This window comes from Zootoca vivipara, chromosome 13 (genome assembly GCF_963506605.1).
Source record: "Zootoca vivipara chromosome 13, rZooViv1.1, whole genome shotgun sequence".
Taxonomy (NCBI): Eukaryota; Metazoa; Chordata; class Lepidosauria; order Squamata; family Lacertidae; genus Zootoca; species Zootoca vivipara.
The window spans coordinates 35,385,990-35,406,419 of record NC_083288.1 but is presented as its reverse complement, the minus strand read 5'-3'; the positions used below and the strand labels follow the sequence as shown (position 1 = coordinate 35,406,419).

At 46.5% G+C, this 20,430-nt stretch overlaps 1 protein-coding gene across 1 annotated transcript in view; it reads right to left on the bottom strand.

Annotated features, from left to right (window-relative positions):
- The window catches only part of BRSK1 (BR serine/threonine kinase 1), a 50,706-nt gene that overhangs the window by 9,920 nt on the left and 20,356 nt on the right, over positions 1–20,430 (bottom strand). Inside the window, exons 4-13 of the mRNA XM_035135295.2 lie at positions 15,620–15,760; positions 13,414–13,530; positions 10,985–11,018; positions 8,608–8,676; positions 7,790–7,936; positions 5,798–5,829; positions 2,729–2,893; positions 1,658–1,755; positions 659–809; positions 72–132 (exon numbers count right to left, since the gene is read on the bottom strand). Of these exons, the coding sequence (XP_034991186.2) occupies positions 72–132; positions 659–809; positions 1,658–1,755; positions 2,729–2,893; positions 5,798–5,829; positions 7,790–7,936; positions 8,608–8,676; positions 10,985–11,018; positions 13,414–13,530; positions 15,620–15,760 (1,015 nt within the window). The remainder of the gene's footprint in view (positions 1–71; positions 133–658; positions 810–1,657; positions 1,756–2,728; positions 2,894–5,797; positions 5,830–7,789; positions 7,937–8,607; positions 8,677–10,984; positions 11,019–13,413; positions 13,531–15,619; positions 15,761–20,430) is intronic.

Sequence of the window (20,430 nt, the reverse complement as noted above, 5' to 3'; positions counted from 1 at the left end):
CCGATCTTCTGCCCCTAATGTTTGTTTCCCTTCCCCAACTCTGTAATTTCTCTAATATTTCAGGTACTCACCCTGGGGCTACTGAGGGGACTGGAGGATAAGCCAGTGGAGGCACCACTTACAGATCGAGACCTATTGGTTGGGGAGAAAGCCATATTGAAGGTTAGTACCGTCTTGGGGGTCAGATGAGACATACAGGAAAAAAGCAGGAGGAGATACACAAAAATGTTTTTACAGAAACAGCAGTAAGGGGAGCAATGCACTGCCTTTCTGTGCAGTTTTCAACACAACCAGCAGGGGCAGCAAAGATCAGCAACGCACAAGGCCAATTCTAACAACTGAAGATCGGGACATGAAAGTGTTAAACAAACTGTGTTTGCCTCCTTGGCAGAAACTAAGTATTAAAATTGAAATGTTAACACAAAGAGCCAGAGGCGGCTAAATAACTGCTCTACATGCAACTACCAGCAAGAGACAGCAAAGTTTTGTTAGTCCAGTAAACATACATGGAATTCCTCGTGCAGCCACTGGATGGCAACCAAACGTTAAAATATTTGCACTTCCCAGTTCCAGGAGCAGAGGAAGCGCACACCAAAAAAAGGCAATGGCGCCTCCTAATGCCAGGCTGCGGAAGCGTTGCTGCTAAACACATCCTCACCGCTGGCTATGTTGTGCCATCTCTATGGCCCGTCGGGCCGGAACGGGAGAACCGCCATCGGTGACACTCAGAACTTCCATGGACTTCCGCTCAGGTCGGCGCTTCCCGTGTCGGTTCAGCATGGGTGAGTCGACTCGCTTCCGAGGAGGGTCTACAATAAATGGGGGGGCAGTACTTCAGTACTCAGAGGAAGAGAGCCACATTTCCAAATACTGTACTCTGATGCCACCTCTCTCCCTCTCCCCCCTCTCTAAGAATCATACAACTGTAGAGTTGGAAGGGACCCCGAGGGTCATCCAGTCCAACCCCCTGCAATGCAGGAATCTCAACTAAAGCACCCATGGCAGGTGGCCATCCAACCTCTGCTTTCTCAAACACACACTGCTTTCACTGGGCCAGGGACAGTAATTTATTGGGCGAGGAGGTAATGCTGATGAGAAATGCATTTCTCAGGGCACCAACAGAAGTCTGCAATGCATTCAATGACGGGATGCACAAAAATCCAGCTCTCGCTTAGATGTGGTGGCAACAGTGGGATACTTGGGGGAGAATGTCTTCAAGGACTATACCCTAGAGTAGTTTAGAGCAGGTGTTGGGAACCTTTGGCCAACCAGATGTTGCTGGACTACAGCTCCCATCAGCCCGAGCAAGCAGGGCCAATGGGTAGGGGGGTGGGAGTTGTAGGTCAGCACCATCCGGAGGGCCAAAGGTTCCTCACACCCAGTTGCATAGGTGAAAACACCTGTTCATTGCCTTTCAGATCTTTCCAGGTTCCCCAAGACAGACAAAATCCCCAAATGAGACATGGAAAGAGGGAGGGAGTCCTTGGAGGTTGCTTATCAACCCAGCAGCATTTTCTCAAGGGCCGTTGTTAAGAAGGGGGCTCCAGGGTGTTCCGAAAATGTCTGTGTCCGTTGGCATCTCCCTGGGATTCCTGGGAACAAGCCTCCCACTCCCACACCCTGACGTGTGTCGGGAAAGGGCTCCCTGACATCTCACCAACATCGTTGCGCGGAGGCAGATCCTCATCCTCGCAGCTGGGGTATCTCTCTTTGCGGTCAAGGAGCAGATAGTAGATCATTTTCTCCTGGTTCTCCCTGAAGTGGAGAGGGGAACAAATTGAGGGAACAGGGTCAGGATGCAGGCAGCAACTTCCTCCCTACAAAGCCAAATATTTATGCTTAACACTCCCCCCCCCCCCCCCGCTGCTTCCTGATTCTTCTGTTTTTCATCTTTTGCTAAGAACCAAACCTCAGACCTCCTTCACCTCTTGTAGAACACACCCATGCCACAAACCTATGGGTAGTTTGACCCAGTGTGCAAAAGCTGTTGCAACTTTTCTCAAATAACTATGGGGACTGTAGTTTTGCAGGAGTGCTGAGACTTCTCTGTGAGAACAATCCTAGCTTCAGGAACTTCCAGAAAACCTATTCATTCTGATTTGTTTGCAGGGAGGTTAGATAATGTTGCATCAAAGCAAGTGGTGATCCACCTTTATTGTTTATGTTTGATAAAAAAAGTTGTAAAGCACCAGTAAACTATGCGTTAGAAAAGCAAGTGTTACTCCACATTGTCTAATGCCTTTTCCTGTTACTTTCCTTCTTGCAGAAAGTCCGATCTCAGTGGAAAGTGGGTTTGTTGCTCAGAACGTCCCAATCAACTATAATTATGCAAACCTGAATTTGCCTGCAAATGATGGAATCTCACCCCCAAACAGCAGCTGCCTGGAAGCCCGCTTCCTCCTATAGCTCCCAATTCCTAGCGGGGAACCTAAGCTGCCTATAAACCATTTTACACACCAGTCATAAGCTCTGAAGCACATGAGACCACCACCTTGCTGAGGCAAAGCAGGCCTGGCTTTTGGTCAGTGCCTGGATGGCTGACTTCCTGGGAAACGCACATATCTCACCTTGGGTTCCAAGGAGGAAGGAAAGGTGAGATACAGTAAAATAAATATAAAACCTCCCCCAAAGCATTCCTCCACTAGTTCAGGGCATGCCCACAGCGCAGTGTGCAAAACATTAGACAGGCTTTCCTTCCCCATTCTAGCCACATGCCCCAATCTCTCACCCCTCGGTCTGCAGCTCCTGCTTCAACTTATTCTTGTCGCGGAAACAGCCAAGGGAGTGCATGCTCTCCAGCACGTCGGGATCCAGCTCGCTGACTGACTGAATCCGTCGGATGGCCACCTTCCTAGGAATCGGCTGCTCTGGCTCTGGTTCATTCTTACCTCCCCTGGGAGTAAATAAGCACAGACCATGTAAGAGGAAAGTAAGGTTTGGCCAAAGGCAACTATCAACCTCAGGTTGGCAAATGTCTTTTGGATAAAGCCAACCCGGCTTTATATTTTCACAGCGGAGGGGCTTCCGGTTCAGCGCCAGCGCCGATCGGCGGGGTTTCGTCTCGTCTCCGAGGCGACCCGTCTCTGCTAGGAGTGGGGAGGGCAGCGAGAGCGACGCCGCGCCCCTTAGAACCCCGGGAAGAGCGTCCCGGGGGCGAATTTTGTTCAGCGGAGCCCCAATCCGGACTCCCCAACTCTCTGGCAAGCTCTAATAAGAGCCCCGGAGCGAGGAGGGTAGAAGTCGCGGTGGCCATTTTGAACAACAGCGTTAACCTAGCGGAGAGAAGCTCCAAGCTGAAGGCGGAGAGCGCTGGATTCTTTTGAAAAAACGATTTGGAAATAAGACTGTAAGTAACCTCAAAAGATTGGATTATAAATTAATTTGGATTTGGGAGAGAGGGGAAAAAAACGGAAGCCACCCCCCCCCACCGGCAATTTAAGAAACAGTAAACAAAAACCCGAAGCCGCAAACAGAAGATTTTAATTTAAAAGGTTCCCTTAAAGACATTGAAAAGGATCTCCCCTAGATGCAGGGTAAAAGGGGAGAAGGACTGTGGATATAAACGCCCTGCAGAAAGAGGGAAAGACTCAGAAAGACCTTCCCTTCCCCCGGGAGCCAGCAGCCCAGACAACCCAGTGAGCTGATTAGGATTTATAAGCGAAATTTTATTTTATTTTTGGGACTTTTTAGAATCTCTGGTCTAAATGTCTTTGAAATATGAGTTTGGATTTTTATGTATTAAGAATTGAAGAATGCAGCCAGTTCGTTAAAATGGGGTCGAGAAAACAAACTGCGACCATTTTCCACCCCATGTGACAAGTTTTGACCTTGACAGGATTGAACTATGTCAACAAAAAGGTATTCGCCTGAGTTCCAGCGGACTGTTTTGACAATCATGTGGGAAGTAAGAATAGGACTATGTCGAGATGAGACACAACAGCAAGAGTTAAGGCAACAATTCCAGATGGTGATTGCGGAATATGATCTCTTAGAGGATGAAGCTACTGAAATTGAGGAGGACGAGTGTGAGAATGATAGTGACAGTGATCTGGAGGATTTTGACAATGATGGTGACTGTGATTTGGAACGTAAAGATGATGATGACGACTGTGACAATATAATACAAAATGAAGCTCACCACGAAGGAAAAGATGACTTTATTCTACAAAAAGACATGTGGAGTGCCCCTCTTTTGAGGAGGGTACGACTGGATTTACTGGGACTTCAGAATGCCCACAGGGAAGAAGAAAAAAACAACCAAAGAAGGGAAGAAACTCAGGGGGGATGTATGGAGGCCTGGACGGCAAAACACTGGAAAAAGGGGGTGGGATGAAGGGAGAGTGGGGTTGTGATTAATAGGATGGATAATCAGGATTAAAACTGGACTGCTGACCACGGAACTTGCTGGATTGGAGGGTTGTAGCCGGAAACTGGGGAAGAAAGGTTAGATTGGGAATAGTTATAGTTTAAATGAGAATTGATTTTGGAAAAAGTTGAAATTAAGGAGGTTTATAGAGGGAAAAAAATTAGGCACGGGAAGAAAAATTGGAGTTCGATTTTTAGTGATTAAGATATTTGGCAAAAATGATAATAGTTAAGTTGTAAAATTGTATGAGGTATAAAGGTAATTATTTTATAGATTAAGAAACTGTTGAAGAGGATAAAAAAGGGATGAAAACCGGGGAAGGGGGGAGGTTGGGGAAGCCCACAAAATATGGTTCATTAATGTTGAGTGGAAAAAGATTGTTTTTGTTTTGTTTTTTTCCTTTTTTCTTTTTTCTGTTCTTTTCTTGTTTTTTTTTTCTTTTCTTGGTGTAGAATTTTTCTTTTTGGTATGAGAATGGATGGTTGGATGGATGCCTTCCTGCGCCCTGACCTGACCTCCTGGAGCTCTCTGGTGGCAGGGGGGGGGCTCTGGGGCAGGGGAGGGGGAGGAGGACAGAAACCCAATTATAAAATGGACCATCTCTGACTGTTCACCTGCATGGGATACTCCGGTGGCAGGGGAGGACCCATGGAGGGGGGTGGGAAGAGGGTGGAAAATGTGTTTATGTATGTACCACTTTTTGTAATTTGTAAAATTAATAAAAATTATGTTAAAAAAATATATATTTTCACAGCGGAGTGTGTATGTTTTGAGGTTGGGTTTAGGGTTGTCGCTTTTCTTCCCCCCATGCAATTTTTTTTCACAATTAATTGTATGTATAACAATTAATACTGTATGTATAACAAAGCACGGCTTTTGTCATGATCTAGGGTCCAGAAAAGAACCTACAGTATATATTACGTGCCTACGGAAATACTGTTTCAGGATTCTATTTTGCACCAGCATTTTAGTATTGTTGTAACAGCTTATAGCCAAAAATAAATAAAACAAACCCACTATCATGAATATGACTTTCACTTTTCTGGCGCTCATGGATACAAAGCTATGTTTGGACACATTTAGATAAGCTGGAAGCTCAGACATCAATGAGATGGATCTAGGGCAGGGTTCCCCAAACTTGGGTCTCCAGTTGTTTCTGGATTAAAATCCCCATCATCCCTGACTAGCTAGGGATGGTGGGAGTTGTAGTCTGAAAACAGCTGCAGACCCAAGTTTGGAAATCCCTGATCTAGAGGAAGGGTCACAGTGGCCAGGGATGTACTTGACTGAGAAACTATTTATACTCTGCCCATCTCCTGGGTTCAGTTTCTCCATGTGCCCCCCACCTCATACACACATATCTCCACCCAGTGAAGCCAGAAAATATTGGGACTTGGTGGGAATCAAAAAGAAGGATCTGGAGGTACTCACAAGAACCATGGGTGTTTCTGGATCTGTTCCAGCTAAAGTTGCCACATGGGGGGGGGGGGAAACAACAACATTAGAAACTTTTTCTCCATACACCATCTATAAATGCAATCCTCTACAAGTCTACTCAAAAGAAAGCCTCGCTGAGGTTGGTGAGGCTTAGTCCCATGAAAGTGGATGTCGGATCTAAAGAGCTCCCCATCCAAAACTATGGTATTGCTTCGCTTCCAACTAAAGGTAAAGGTAAAGGGACCCCTGACCATTAGGTCCAGTCGTGACCGACTCTGGGGTTGCCTGCTCATCTCGCATTATTGGCCGAGGGAGACGGCATATAGCTTCCAGGTCATGTGGCCAGCATGACAAAGCCGCTTCTGGCAAACCAGAGCAGCACATGGAAACGCCGTTTACCTTTCCGCTGTAGCAGTTCCTATTGATCTACTTGCATTTTGACGTGCTTTTGAACTGCTAGGTTGGCAGGAGCTGGGACCAAGCAACGGGAGCTCACCCCGTCACAGGGATTCGAACCACCGACCTTCTGATCAGCAAGCCCTAGGCTCAGTGGTTTAACTACAGCGCCACCTAATCTACCAGTTTTAGTTTCTGATTTGTCCGGTCTTAAGTTCAGCTCCTGACATTTCTGCATCATTTTGCAGGGAGGGGGCATTTTAAAAACCCTCATGAAAACTCATCAGTATGTTAATGGTTGGACGGCAGGCTGCCTGCTCTTGGAGTCGCACTCCCTCTGAAGGAGCAGATATGCAGCCTGGGGGTACTTCTGGATCCTTTGCTGTTGCTCGAGACTCAGGTGGCCTCAGTAGCACAGGCTGCCTTCCATCGGCTTCAGCTGGTGGCCTAGCTGTGTCCCTATCTGGACAGGGATAACCTAACCTCTGTCACCTATGCTCTCGTAACCTCCAGGTTAGATTACTGCAGGGTGTTATCTGTAGGGCTGCCTCTGAAGACGGTTTGGAAACTTCAGCTGGTGCACAATTCGGCCACCAGGTTGCTCACCGTGGCAATATAGTTTAAGCATATACAGTACTGTAGTACCAATCCTAGCCCAACTGCACTGGCTGCCAATTAGTTTCCAGTTCTTGTTTTTATTATGTATTTTGTTTTCTCATGTTGTGAACCGCCCTATGATCTTCAGATGAAGTGGGTATACAATTTTGATTAATAATAACAATAATTTATCCTAATATCTATATTTTTGCAAAGCATATTTTCTCTAGTACTTATATTTTCCCTAATATAATGCAATTTGTATGTCATACATACACACACACACACACACACACACACACACACACACACACACGTGTGTGTGTGTGTGTGTGTGTGTGTGTGGTTATACTTCTATATATCTACTTCTTTTTGTTTTGTTTTTTCTCCATTGTTTTCTATGTAATTTGTTTGCACAAATGTGTAATTCTGTGTAATTTGTTTGGAAAAACTGAAGTAATGTGTACAAGAATACATAGAAAGCGTGCCTTAGAAAAGCATTTTTTGGTAAATATTTTTTCAACTACAATTCTGTAAATTTTAAATATATTGTAAATATTAAAATATATTTTAAGTATTATTGTAAATATATACAATAAATTGTATGTAAACAGACACACACACACACCTTACATTAGTATATGCATTTTCCAAATACTGTACATTACTCCGCTGCAGGAGCGCACTGCAAAATTCAGAGAATTGTTAATTTCAAAAAGATGGCTGTCTCTTGGTTCATACATTGTTTTGGAAAATGCAGATCAGGTGAATTCGCCTTTAAATCAAAAAAGAATTGAATGTCTTCCCCTAACCCAGGCATCCCCAAACTTCGGCCCCCCAGATGTTTTGGACTACAATTCCCACCACTCCTGACCACTGGTCCTGTTAGCTAGGGATCATGGAAGTTGTAGGCCAAAACATCTGGAGGGCCGCAGGTTGGGGATGACTGCCTAACCCTACTTTAGCAGCATTTGCACCGCCAGGATTACTCACACTGAGTCTTTTCTCGGGCTCCACCTCAATCATGCCCCGCAGGAGGTTCTGGCAGTCGGGCGGGATGAAGTGGGGCATATGGAAGATCCCCCGCTTCACCTTCTCAAGCAGCTGGCGTAGGTTGTCGTCGTCAAAGGGTAGCGCTCCCTGCAGGATAAAGGGTGAGAGAACCGACCCCAAAATGAAAGCTCACACAGATTTTTCAATACTGAGATTTCAAATGCAGAATGGGGTTTTTTTTGCATTTAAATTCAAGTGCTAGATGTTGAGTACTTAGTGCCTCCTGTCCCTTCCAGGAGAGGTTCATCAGGCACCCTTGCTTTTGACTTGTAGATCTTGAAGATCTTTTTACACTGGCAAGCCTTTGTAACCATTTCATTTTTAATTTTTGGATTAGCTAATGGTCACCTCTATTGTTTTCAATGGTTCTTTTATGTTTCAGTGTTGTGCTCCATTCCGATACTTTGTGATGGGGCAGCACAGAAATGTGTTTGCAAATAAATAAAGCACACACAACTTAGAGATGGCGGGGACCTGTGGCTTTCCGGACGTTGTTGGACTACAACTCCCATCATCCCTGACCATCGGCCGTGCCAGCTGGGGCTGATGGGAGATGAAGTCCAACAATACCTGGAGGTATTCACATCAGTGAACTTCAGTCCATCATGTCCATTAGTTTCAACAGGTCTGCTCTGAGTAGGACCAGCACTGGACATAGGTTGCTCCGAGCAACCTTGGAACACCTTTGCCACAGGGAGGACAACGTGGTGGGTGTGGGGTGTTGAATAGCCCGGCAATTTACTAGAGAGCAGCCTTACCACCAGCAGGGCAAAAAGGATGACTCCACAACTCCACATGTCAGCGCGACGTCCATCGTACTTCTCCCCCTAAGGAGCGAAGAGCAGAGAGATTTGGTGGGGTTGGCAACTCGGGAGGGCAGGGGCAGGAGAGGGAAAGCTTGGCTGGGAATGAATGACAGACAATGAAGAAATCAGAATGGAGAGTGGAAGGCTCGCCCAAGTGTTCAGAACAGGCGGGAAGGGGATATATCTCTACAAGGATGAGAGAACCTTGTCTCTCGCCACCTGCCCCAACTCCTCCTGCCCTCGCTTGGTCCATTACTCAGCAAGCTCTATTGTCTCCCGGCTCCAGTCCATGGCCATCAAGAAGGGATCAAAATTTCCCCATCTTCCAGGACTGGTTGATGTTCCCCTTCCCCAGGCATCCCCAAACTTCGGCCCTCCAGATGTTTTGGACTACAATTCCCATCTTCCCCGACCATTGGTCCTGTTAGCTAGGGATCATGGGAGTTGTAGGCCAAAACATCTGAAGGGCCACAGTTTGGGGGTGCCTGCCCTTCCCCAATACCCTCCACAAGCAGTAGTGGCTGATGCAGTGGAGCAGAGCCACCCTCTCAGCATTGGCTTTGCTGCAGCTTATGCAGACAGGGCTGGCATGAGCTGGCGGCACAGCTGGGCTGTGTGAATGACAGGCCCACAGAGCCAATCGGGCACTCCCACCAGTGTCTCCCTGCAGCCCTGACCTTGCAGCCGCCCTCACCCAGCCTTGTCCAGGTGAGCTGCACCAGGAGGGCGGCTCTTCCCCCCTCCCAAGCCATCTGCCACTGTTCACAAGTGGGTGGTGCTTCTTCCCAGCATCAGAAATGTCTTATTTCTGGGGGAAGGAATTCAGTAGATATCCTCCAGATCACTGAATTTAAATTTCAGATCTAGCGGCTCTGGAATGAGGATTATGGTACTTTAAAAGAGTTGAAGTTTTTCTGAAGAAGCTACCCTATTGTACAGAGCAAGGCCTTACTAAAGCAGGGATGGAGAACCTATGGACCTCTAGATATCGTGGGACTACAACTCCCATCAGCCCTAGTCAGCTAGACAGGGCTGATGGGAGTTGGAGTCCAACCATGTCTGGAGGCGGGTCGCAGGTTCCCCTTCCCAGTCATAAAGGGTGTGAGGGATGAGAGACAAGCAACTACCAGTCTCCTCCAATACCTTTGCCTGCCCAACCCCACATATAATTAGAGCAGTCGCCAAGTTAAAAAAGGAAAGGTAAATTTATCATATGGATTGTAGTTGATTAATCAATTAATTAATCACTTAAATCTACACAAATGTGAATATAAGTGGGGGGAATCGTTCTACAAAATGGCATACTTTACTCCGTTATTAAATTACGCAAGCCTGCATTGCGCCATGCACCATCCTGGATACATGACCTCTCACACATAGGAAGGGGTGTATCTTTTAAAATGCTGCTTGCTATCTGCAGTTTGTTAAGTCCTTATAGGAAGAAAAATTGAACTGGGTCCAGGCAAAGGCTGCAATCCTATATACCGTATTTCCAACCCGAGGATCGCCTTTCCTTCTTGGCAAGCTTCTGGGCTGGGCAGGGCAGAGGCAAAAGTGGGCAGACCGAGATATGTGAAATTTGCCTTTCTGCAGAAGGCTATTTTCCACACCCACCTCCCTACCCTCCATCCAGACAAACAGGAAGCATGACCAGAGCCCAAGGACAAATTCCAGCCAGGCAAAAACACTGGAGGAGGTTGTAGATCATGTCTGGTGAAGGCTGTGGCTCTGGATGGACTGTGGCCTGGGGAGAGCCCTGAGGGCCAGGCAGAGAGGCCTGGAGGGCCACATTTGACCCCCGTCCCTGCTATAACCTGTGAATAACTCCCATTCAACTTGATGGGACTTAACCTCTGAGTTGACAAACATAGGATTGTACTGTGAGTTAGTTGCCCATAAGTCCCACTGGAATCAATGGGTGTTAACTCAATCACTGATACCTTTTCACATTTATTTACATGGGATGTAAGCGCAACTAGTTTGGTTTGAATTTGACCCAACTCCTGAAAGCCATTGACTGACTCAACAGAGTCTCCTTTTAAGTCAACCAAAACTGCTCTCCACTTTCTTGTTTTAAAGAATTAAGCAACCAACCGTTCAATCCTATACATGCCTACTCAGAAATCAGCCCCACCCAGATCCATGGGGCTTATTCCATGGCAAATGGGTAGAAGATGATGACATACGTCTGGGAAGCCGTTACCCCGACCCAAGTGAAGCCTGATGCCAGGCTTGACGGACCCCCTGGTTTGATCCGCGAGCAAGAGGGAAGGGAAGGAGATGCCAGCAAGGTGGGGGAGGGGTGTGGGCACTAGGCCTGAGTCCTTACCTTGATCACCTCAGGACATGCATAGTGAGGAGAACTGCAGCCCAGCATTGGGGGCAGAAAAGAGAAAGACAGAGAGACAGAGGAAGAGTGAAACGCAGGAGAAAGCAGACCCCCCCCAAAGGGCCTTGGGTTCAAACAAGCATGTGAAGAGGAGCCTGCAGGACTTCTTTCCCCCACCCCCACAAGCACACCATCTCCAAAACCTAAGATGTATTTGTGGAGGGAAAATGCCCCGCCTGCATTCTTGTCCCACAAGTGCTGGGAGGTTTCAGCTGCCAGGTCCAGGAAGCTGGCCATGAGGAGGCAAGAAGGGAGACTGAGGCAGTGAAGGAGCCTGCACATACATTTAAAGCGCATTTTGCACACATTTGGTAAGGTAAAGGTAAAGGTAAAGGACCCCTGGACGGTTAAGTCCAGTCAAAGGCAACTGTGGAGTTGTGGTGCTCATCTCACTTTCAGGCCGAGGGAGCCGGCGTTTCTCCACAGACAGCTTTCCGGGTCATGGACTAAACCGCTTCTGGAGCAATAGAAGCCAGAGCGCACAGAAATGTCGTTTACCTTCCCGCTGCAGCGGTACCTATTTATCTACTTGCACTAATGTGCTTTCAAACTGCTAGGTTGACAGAGCAACAGCAGCTCACCCCGTCACGGGGATTCAAATCACCAACCTTCTGATCGGCAAGCCCAAGAGGCTCAGTGGTTTAGACCACAGTGCCACCTGCATCCCCCTAGTACACATTTAAAGCATGTGAACTAGCACACATGAAGCACATGGAACATCTCCTCAGCCTTCCTTGGACTGCCCTCCGTTTTTTTCTGGGGAGTGTCAGGAATTAAGAGTTAAGAGTGCTAGGAATTGTAGCTCTGTGAAGGGTAAGGAACAGTTCCCAGGATTCTCTGGAGAAAGTCATGTGCTTTAAAATTATGGCAGGTATGTAGCCATAGGTGTGCTTTAAATGTGTGCTAAACGTGCTTTAAATGTATGGTGCCGATGCTGTGATGGTGGAAGTGCTTTGGGTGCTCATTATTTATCTATTTTAAATATATGGGGGTGGTTTTGGGGGGAGAGGGGTTACACTGCCTAGACATCACACTGGCATTTACAGCAGCTTACAAAAAAGGAAAAAGCAATACCAAACTTTTTTTATATAAAAAAAATTCAAATAAAATACAGATTATAAATATTCAAAAAACAACCGCAAATTTCATAAAGGATGTGCAGTCATGTGGCTGCAACTAGGCAATCTCAAAGCATTTCCTTCACTTCCTCCCAGAACGAAATATGTCCCAGTTTTGAGGCTAAAGAGCTGGCAAGCAAAGTTCACTTTCAGGCCAAAAAACCAATCGTGGTATTATTCATGCTATCAGTAGTTACGTGATTTTTAAAAACAGCAAAACAAAGCATATTTCAGCTGGGGGAAGTAAATTCAGATTTAGACCGTGACATGAAGACAGTGGGGCCTTAACCACAGTCCCCATCTGGATCAGGCTTTCCCGCAGCTGCTATTTGTCCCAAAAGAGATGTTGCCATTGTCACCAAATAGAAGCCAGAGAGGTGCAAGGGCTGATCAGAACTGGAACAGGGTCAGGGCACAGAGTTAAAGCCCCGCTCCCCTGACAGAACAGTCCCGACCTGGATCGGGGTGGGGGGTGGGGGTGGGGAGGCAAGCGCACAGCAGCTGCTATTTCCTTTTGTAAAAAAACAATTCACAAAATTACTAATTGTGCACATTCAGTTTGGGCAGTGCTGAACTTGAGAAGCTACAGTGTGAAAAACCAGAGCCCACATCTGTCTTCTTTTTGCTAGCATATTTTTTTCTTTCTTTTCCAGATTGGTGGCCTTAATGGGAGAGTGACTGGTAGGGCTACCAATCGGGTTTGGGAATCCCAGAGCACGGGGTGGAGCGAGTGAGAGCCATGGTGGTGTGGGCCAGACAAAGTGGTGAATTACTGTACCTCCGTTCCCTGGGAAGGGTATAAGAGCACAGCATAGGGATAGGTAGGAGGGTCGACCTGTGGCAACACAGCCAAGGCGGCATAGCTCATGTCATTCCTTGGATGAGATCCTTATGCCACTCTATTACAGGGCTGGCAAATCCCCCCAAAATCCACCCCTCTGCTGCAAACGTAGGAGTGATTCACATACTATACAGCAGATGTTTCTGATTTATGGACACTCCAGTGAACCCCATCATGTGTGAAAAGGAAGCACATTTCTTTAAAAGACATGCACCAGCTTCTCTGGGTTTGCAGACATGCGCTTCCTTCCCACTTCACGTTTTATGGTATTCCCTGCAGGAAACACCTTTTGTGCTTTTGGTATTCCTGCCAAACAAGGATCAACGGATGCCCCACTCCTCATCCTCATCTCTTTCGTGGTGTTGTGTGCAACCCTCCAATCAGCCCTCCACATGTAGAGGTTGGCTCACCCACAACTTGTTTCCAGCAGGCTATCTCCGACCTGCAGGGAGGCCATGCCGAAATCTGCAATCCGGATATTGTTCTTCTCATCCAGCAACAGGTTCTCCGGCTTCAAGTCTCGGTGGCTGGGGAGGTCCAAACAAAACGAACGGAGACTGGTCAGTGGGAGACACAAAAGGCACATGCATGCGAAACATTCGCAGCTCTGCCTCCGAATCCCTTGCAGTCAAGTAGCCGCATCTGGGATTATCCCCGTGAAGGAAATGCGATCAGAATGGACTTGCTTTTCCCTGCCCCTTGAGCAGATTTTTTAAACACAGGTGCTGAATCGGACTTGTGGCCCAGTGGCCAGGGAATGTGCTGGATTTCAGAGAACCCAAGCTTTCTTTTTGAAACAGGAACAAGTTTCTAGTTGCCATGGCTATGGAAATAGCACTGGGGCTTGCTTGATCAGAGTAAGAAGTACCTATCCCAGAGTTGCTAACCTGAGAAATCATCCAAAACACACAATGAACAGCAGGGTGTTTCAGCTAGCCTTCCTTGCTGACTCTCCTGGGTTACTCACAATTCACCATGTTACCCAACTACAGAAATTGTCCTGCGTACCAAGATCAGGGCAAAGTAAGTCAAGCGTTCCTGAGGTTGCCAGAGGTTTTGTTTTTTACATTAGTCACTTCAGTCTCTCCTTCCTCCTCAGTGAATCTGAAACTAGAGCTGCAAATTTCAATCAACTTAAACCTATGATTGTTGCAACGAGAGTTGCCAACTTATCTACTGTCTCTTCAGCCCTGAACAGCAGCTCAACATGCAGAACAGAGTAAAGGTAAAGGTAAAGGGACCCCTGACCATTAGGTCCAGTCGTGACCGACTCTGGGGTTGCACGCTCATCTCGCATTATTGGCCGAGGGAGCCGGCGTATAGCTTCCAGGTCATGTGGCCAGCATGACAAAGCCGCTTCTGGCAAACCAGAGCAGCACATGGAAATGCTGTTTACCTTCCCGCTGTAGCGGTTCCTATTTATCTACTTGCATTTTGACGTGCTTTCAAACTGCTAGGTTGGCAGGAGCTGGGACCAAGCAACAGGAGCTCACCCCGTCACAGGGATTCGAACCGCCGACCTTCTGATCAGCAAGCCCTAGGCTCAGTGATTTAACCCACAGCGCCACCTGGGTCCCAGAACAGAACAGAGTAGGTAATGGCTTTTTCTTGGTCTGGTTGGACTGTGCAGAAGGGAAGAGAAACCTAAGGCCCTCCAGGCCCTCCAGGCCTCACTATCTGACCCCTAGGACTCACATCCTTTTCCAGGCTATACCCATCACTGGTCTCTGCTTCATGCCTTTCTCACGAGCGCCTTGAACTTTGCTAATTTCTCTTGTTTGCCTTGGAGGAAAGATGGAGAGAGAAGTGTAGGCAGAGAGAAAAACCTCTGGCTTTTGAACAGCTGGGACATAACCTACTGGACAAAGGCTAAGACTGGAGTCACAGGCAATGCTCCACCCACTTTTGCCTTTGGCCACACCCACAACCGGCAAAGGGCCCCCAGAAAAGTTGCCCACAAGGCAATGTGGTCCTTGGACTGAAAGAGGTTCCTCACTCTGGTTGTACAGCCACAGAGCACATTTCAGTGGTCCATAAGGCAGTGGAAGATCCAAACACAGTCTCAGCGACTCAGGGATGAGACAGCATGATGGCTTTGATGATGATTAAATACAGTGGTACCTCTACTTACAAATTTAATGCGTTCCGAACGCACATTCGTAAGTCAAAAAAAATTGTAAGTTGAATCCCATAGGAATGCATTGGGAGAAAAAATTCGTAAGTAGAAGCAACCCTATCTAAAAATTCATAAGTAGAAAAAATCCTATCTAAACCACATTCAAGATGGCGAACGGAGCTCCATTCGTAAGTAGAAACATTTGTAAGTAGAGTTATTCATAAGTAGAGGTGCCACTGTAAATAGACAGGTGAGCTATTATTTTGATAGCTCAAAGTGGCTTACAAAATGAACACTTGAAAAAAAGCACCATAGACAGAATACAACACAATCAATACTTACACAATACCAAGGGAACAAAATGCAAGGCAGCAGAAGAAAAATAAACCATAAGAAAAATCATTTTTCCCCTTTCCTCCTGGGGAAAAAAGAGCTACTTAGCAATATGTGATAACAGCAACAGGCAATGAGCAGCCGAGGAGAGGAGGAAAGATACTCACCATATAGAATAGCTATGGCAGAAATCCAAAGCTGAGACAATTTGTCGGAAAAACTTCCTGGCTTCCTTGGGTGTGAGGCGTCCCTTCTTCACCAAGTAGTCAAAGAGTTCCCCTCCTGAGACATGTTCCAAGACAAGGTATCTGACGCGGAAGGAGGCAGAGCGACCGAGAAGCAGGGAAAATCGGGAAAGAGGTCATGAGAATCCACCAGGCCCCCTGTGGAGAACAACCTCGCAGAATTCCTTCTAAGCTGGAGCAATTGCAAAGCAGGCTGGGAGAAAAGAAAGCTAAATGCTTTGCCACAGAAGGTGGAGGGGAAACCTGGCGCCTTGCAGGTGTTGTTGGACTACAACTCACATCACCCCAGACCTTTGTCAACGGTGACTGCGACTGATGGGAGTTGGAGTACCAACATCAAGATTTGTTGCCCATCCCTGCCATAGAAAGAACAAGGATGAGCAGTTCCATGTATCTTCATGCCACTTTTGGGTAAGATGAATTACCGGCTGTTATGCAATCCCAAAACACTGTGCAGACACCAGCTGTTGTAGCTGCAGAACCCAAAAGAGAGAAGCCACAGCTGTTGCAAACATGACAAAATTGCCTCATGGAAAGCACTTCTCTGAAATAAAAACTGGGCAATGTACAAGTCATGGGTGGTAGCAGCAGCTTCACACTTTGCTTAGTCGCATCTGCACTGAGGGAAGTGTAACCAGCCCCAGGTTCCCAGCTGGCATACTGTCTATAACACCACATGCAACTAAATACACATGTGTGCAATCTCACACAGGACTGCTGACATTACATTAAGCATGCCATATATTAAACATACGAGCGTCGTTCAGTCCGGACACTGAGGTCCAGCTCCGAGGGCCTTCTGGAGGTTGCCTCACTGTGAGAAGTGAGGTTACAGGGAACCAGGCAGAGGGCCTTCTCGGTAGTGGCGCCCGCCCTGTGGAACGCCCTCCGATCAGATGACAAGGAAATAAACAACTATCTGACTTTTAGAAGACATCTGCAGGCAGACCTGTTTAGGGAAGTTTTAAATGTTTGATGTTTTATTGTGTTTTTAATATTCTGTTGGGAGCAGCCAGACGGGTGGAGTATAAATAATAAATTGTTATTATTGTTATTATTATAAGTGCTTTCCACGCCATGTCTAAAGTGGTCTTTGGCTCTCAGGACATTACAGCAGTTGGCAACAGCAGGAACCTAGGCATTTCTGCTTGGAAGTAAGTCCCCGCAGTGTCCAATGGTTCTCACTCCCAAGTTTACATCATATGGCACTCCTAGGCATAATTATTCAGCAATAAAGTCCCATCAATTCAATGACCAGGTTTGCACAGTATGCCAAACCATGGATTCCTAACTAACGTTTCTCAACCTGGCACAACAGACTAACCACGTGAAACCATAGTTTATGGTTGACTTTTGGAATCGTGGCTTTTTAAAACTATGGTTTGCTGTTATGTCCAGCCTTCTTAATTGTGCTTTGTTTGGCCACCCCATCCCAGACCCTCACCAAGCTCCAAAGGCACAGATTGGCAAGAAGCAGCTGGAAAACAAACCAAGCTCTGGAGTAACAATTTATGGTTTGTTTGGCCGTCTGTGAGGCAACTTACAGTTTGTTGAACATGATTAAAACAAACCACGGTTTAGCATTATGTTGGAACTCAGTCCTGAGTAGATGCATTCAAGATTGCCCTGCACCACCACCACCACCACTACTAATACTACTTATTATTATTGCTGTTGTTATTAATATTTCTATAACACCGTTCACCTGAGGATCACAAGGCAGTTTACAATATAAAAACACAAAAATTAATAACAAAAACAATACCCTCCACAATTTAAAAGGCCACAGATTTATTATTATACCTCCCGTCTCCCTACCAATTAAATTACAGTACATTTCAAGTCCACGTCGACCTAATTCTCAAAGGTAGTGGGGAAGCCTAAGGGTACACTGGACAGAAGTGATTTTTTTAAAAAAAACAACAACCAAAAATCTATCTCGGGAGAGCTTGGAAGTTTCTTTGCTTTTTCCCCACTTCACACACACAAAATAGTTTTTGCCTATACTGTACTGTAAAGGAGACCTCTTATTCAAGCACAGATTAAAGTAGTTGCAGGCCCCAAGCACTCTCATAATTGTAGCCCTCCGACATTGATCAAGTGATAAATATTTATGTTATATAGGTCCCATAATCTCTATAAACAAGAGAAAACTGCAAGGCTCTCATTGCTCGCACTGCTCTCGATTGAGAATGAGCTTTTGCAGAAAATTAAAAATTAAAAAATTAAAGTCACTTGTGATTTTGCCAGCGAAAGCAGCCTCAAAGTTAATGTTTAATTTACATTTACTTAAGATGTATTATACCTGCATGTTGGGGAATGATTTCATAAACCGCTAAACCAAACAACCTGCTTTAATTGGGTTTTTTGTAGGCCTCAAACTTTTCCATAGGCCCTTGGGAGTTTCGTAGGCGGCAGGCACTGAGGTCTATTTTCCCTAACAGAAAATACCCTACCTATAGGTAAGACACAAAGGGGTTGGAGGAGGAAGCTGCCTGGAGGAAACATTTTGAATTTCATTTCATTGGTTTTACAATGCAAAATTATTTCCTCAAGGCAGCAGCCTCTTCCTCCAACCTCTCTCTCTCTCTCTCTCTCTCTCTCTCTCTCTCTCTCTCTCTCTCTCTCTCTCTCTCTCACACACACACACACACACACACACACACACACACCTCCTCCCATTGTGTCAGCAGGAGGAGGATGACAAAGAGAGCTTATGTGTGGGGATTGCCAGTTGTCTGGCACCGCCTGGTATTCTGGACGGCCCTCTTGCACACAACACACACACACACACACACACACACAGACATGTTCACAGAGGCTCTGCCGCTCTGCCGCTCTTCACAGGCACACAGAAACACAGCTATCTCCTACCTAGGAAACCACCGCACGGCGCCAAGAATTTCAGAAGCAGATGGCATCACCAAACACTTTTCTTTTTAATTTTTGTTTTAAAAAGTGTTATTTGACGGGTCCCCGTCCCTCTGCCTTTAACAGCAGACATGACACGCAGAAACCAGGCATTTACTCTCCCCTGACCTCCGCGAATAAATGTTTCGGCAGCTAATATTTCTGTTGTGCTAATGTTAAACGCACACACAAAAATAGTCGGTTTGCTCAGCCTGTGGCTCCCGCCGTGTGTACACACAACATGAAACGCAAACCCACGCCTAGCCAGCATCGGCCTTGTCGTTTCTTAGCAAATGATGTTGCTGTGATGTGGCTCCCCCCCCCCCCACGAACCGGCTTCAAATCCGAATGGAGAAAAAGAAGCACCTAGAGAAAGGAGGAGACCAGCTTTGAGCACTACAGAGGCATGAGCCGGCTCCGCAACCGCACAGGCCCCAGCTATTATTTATCACATATTGGCATCCTGGCTTCCAGAGGCCATATGTATGGCCTGGCGAGCACACCAAAGTAGGCCCAAAGCCAGAAACGCAGTTGCAACAAGGGAGGGGAAATCATTGCAGAAGAGCCAGAAACGTAGACGCCAGTCGCCTGACCATGTTTAAAATTACTTAACTTGGATGGCTTCTCGGGGTCAAACTTTGCATTATTAAGCACGCTCCTTTAAGAAGTGATTAAGGCCCACCAGCCCCCTTTCTTAACAACGAAAAAAGCTGCTATTTGGCCCTGAAGATGCTATTACGGAGGGGATTTTTTGGCAAGGAAGCAGCACAAGGTCAAAGAATTAAGATCCCTTCCCTGCACCAATGCCCCGATCCCGCTCAGGACCTCGTGGCTGCTTTTTTTTATTGAGAGAGAGTCGTGGAAGGTCATAACTGTTTGTTTTCTAAGTTGTTCAACGTTAACATGGCCTTTAGGGAGCAATTCAGTATAACCCTGCCAGCATGCTTTTTCCTCATCTCTCCACAGGTAAAAGCGAAATGTTTGCATGCCAGAAATGCAGTTGCAACAAGGGAGGGGAAATCATTGCAGAAGAGCCTAAGCATGCAAACACACCACACATTTAAAACATGAGACTTCTCCCAAAGATTCCTGGGAACCCTAGTTTGATGAGGGTGCTGGGAATTGTAGTTCTGTGAGGGGGTAAACTACAGTTCCCAGGATTATTTGGGGGGAAACCAGTGCTTTTTTCTTTTAAAAAATGTTTAGGGGTACAGTGGGACCTCGACGTACGAATTTAATCCGTTCCGAATGCACACTCGTAGGACGAAAACTTTGTAAGTCGAGTTTCCCATAGGAAAAGCGGTTTCCCATAGCAATGCATTGGAAATGGAAAAATTCCTAAGTTGAGGAAACCACATCTAAAAACTCGTAAGTCGAGGAAACCGCATCTAGCCGCGAACGGGTTTTCCGTTCGGATATCGGAAAAATCGTAAGTGCGCGGCCACTTTTCCCGCTCGTAAGTCGAAAACGTCAGATGTCGAGGAGCTCGTAAGTCGAGGTCCCACTGTACTCTCATTTTCCTACTCATATTGAAATACTGCCTCTCAATGAGGCCAAACTTAGATTCATAAAATGTTTAGGGCACGGGTCAGCAAACTTTTTCAGCAGGGGGCTGGTCCACTGTCCCTTAGACCTTATGGGGGGCCAGACTCTAATTTGAAAAAATAATAATGAACAAATTCCTATGCCCCACAAATAACCCAGAGGTGCATTTTAAATAAAAGCACACATTCTACTTATGTAAAAACACGCCGATTCCTGGACCGTCCGCAGGCCAGATTTAGAAGGTGATTGGGCCGGATCTGGCCCCCCGGGCCTTAGTT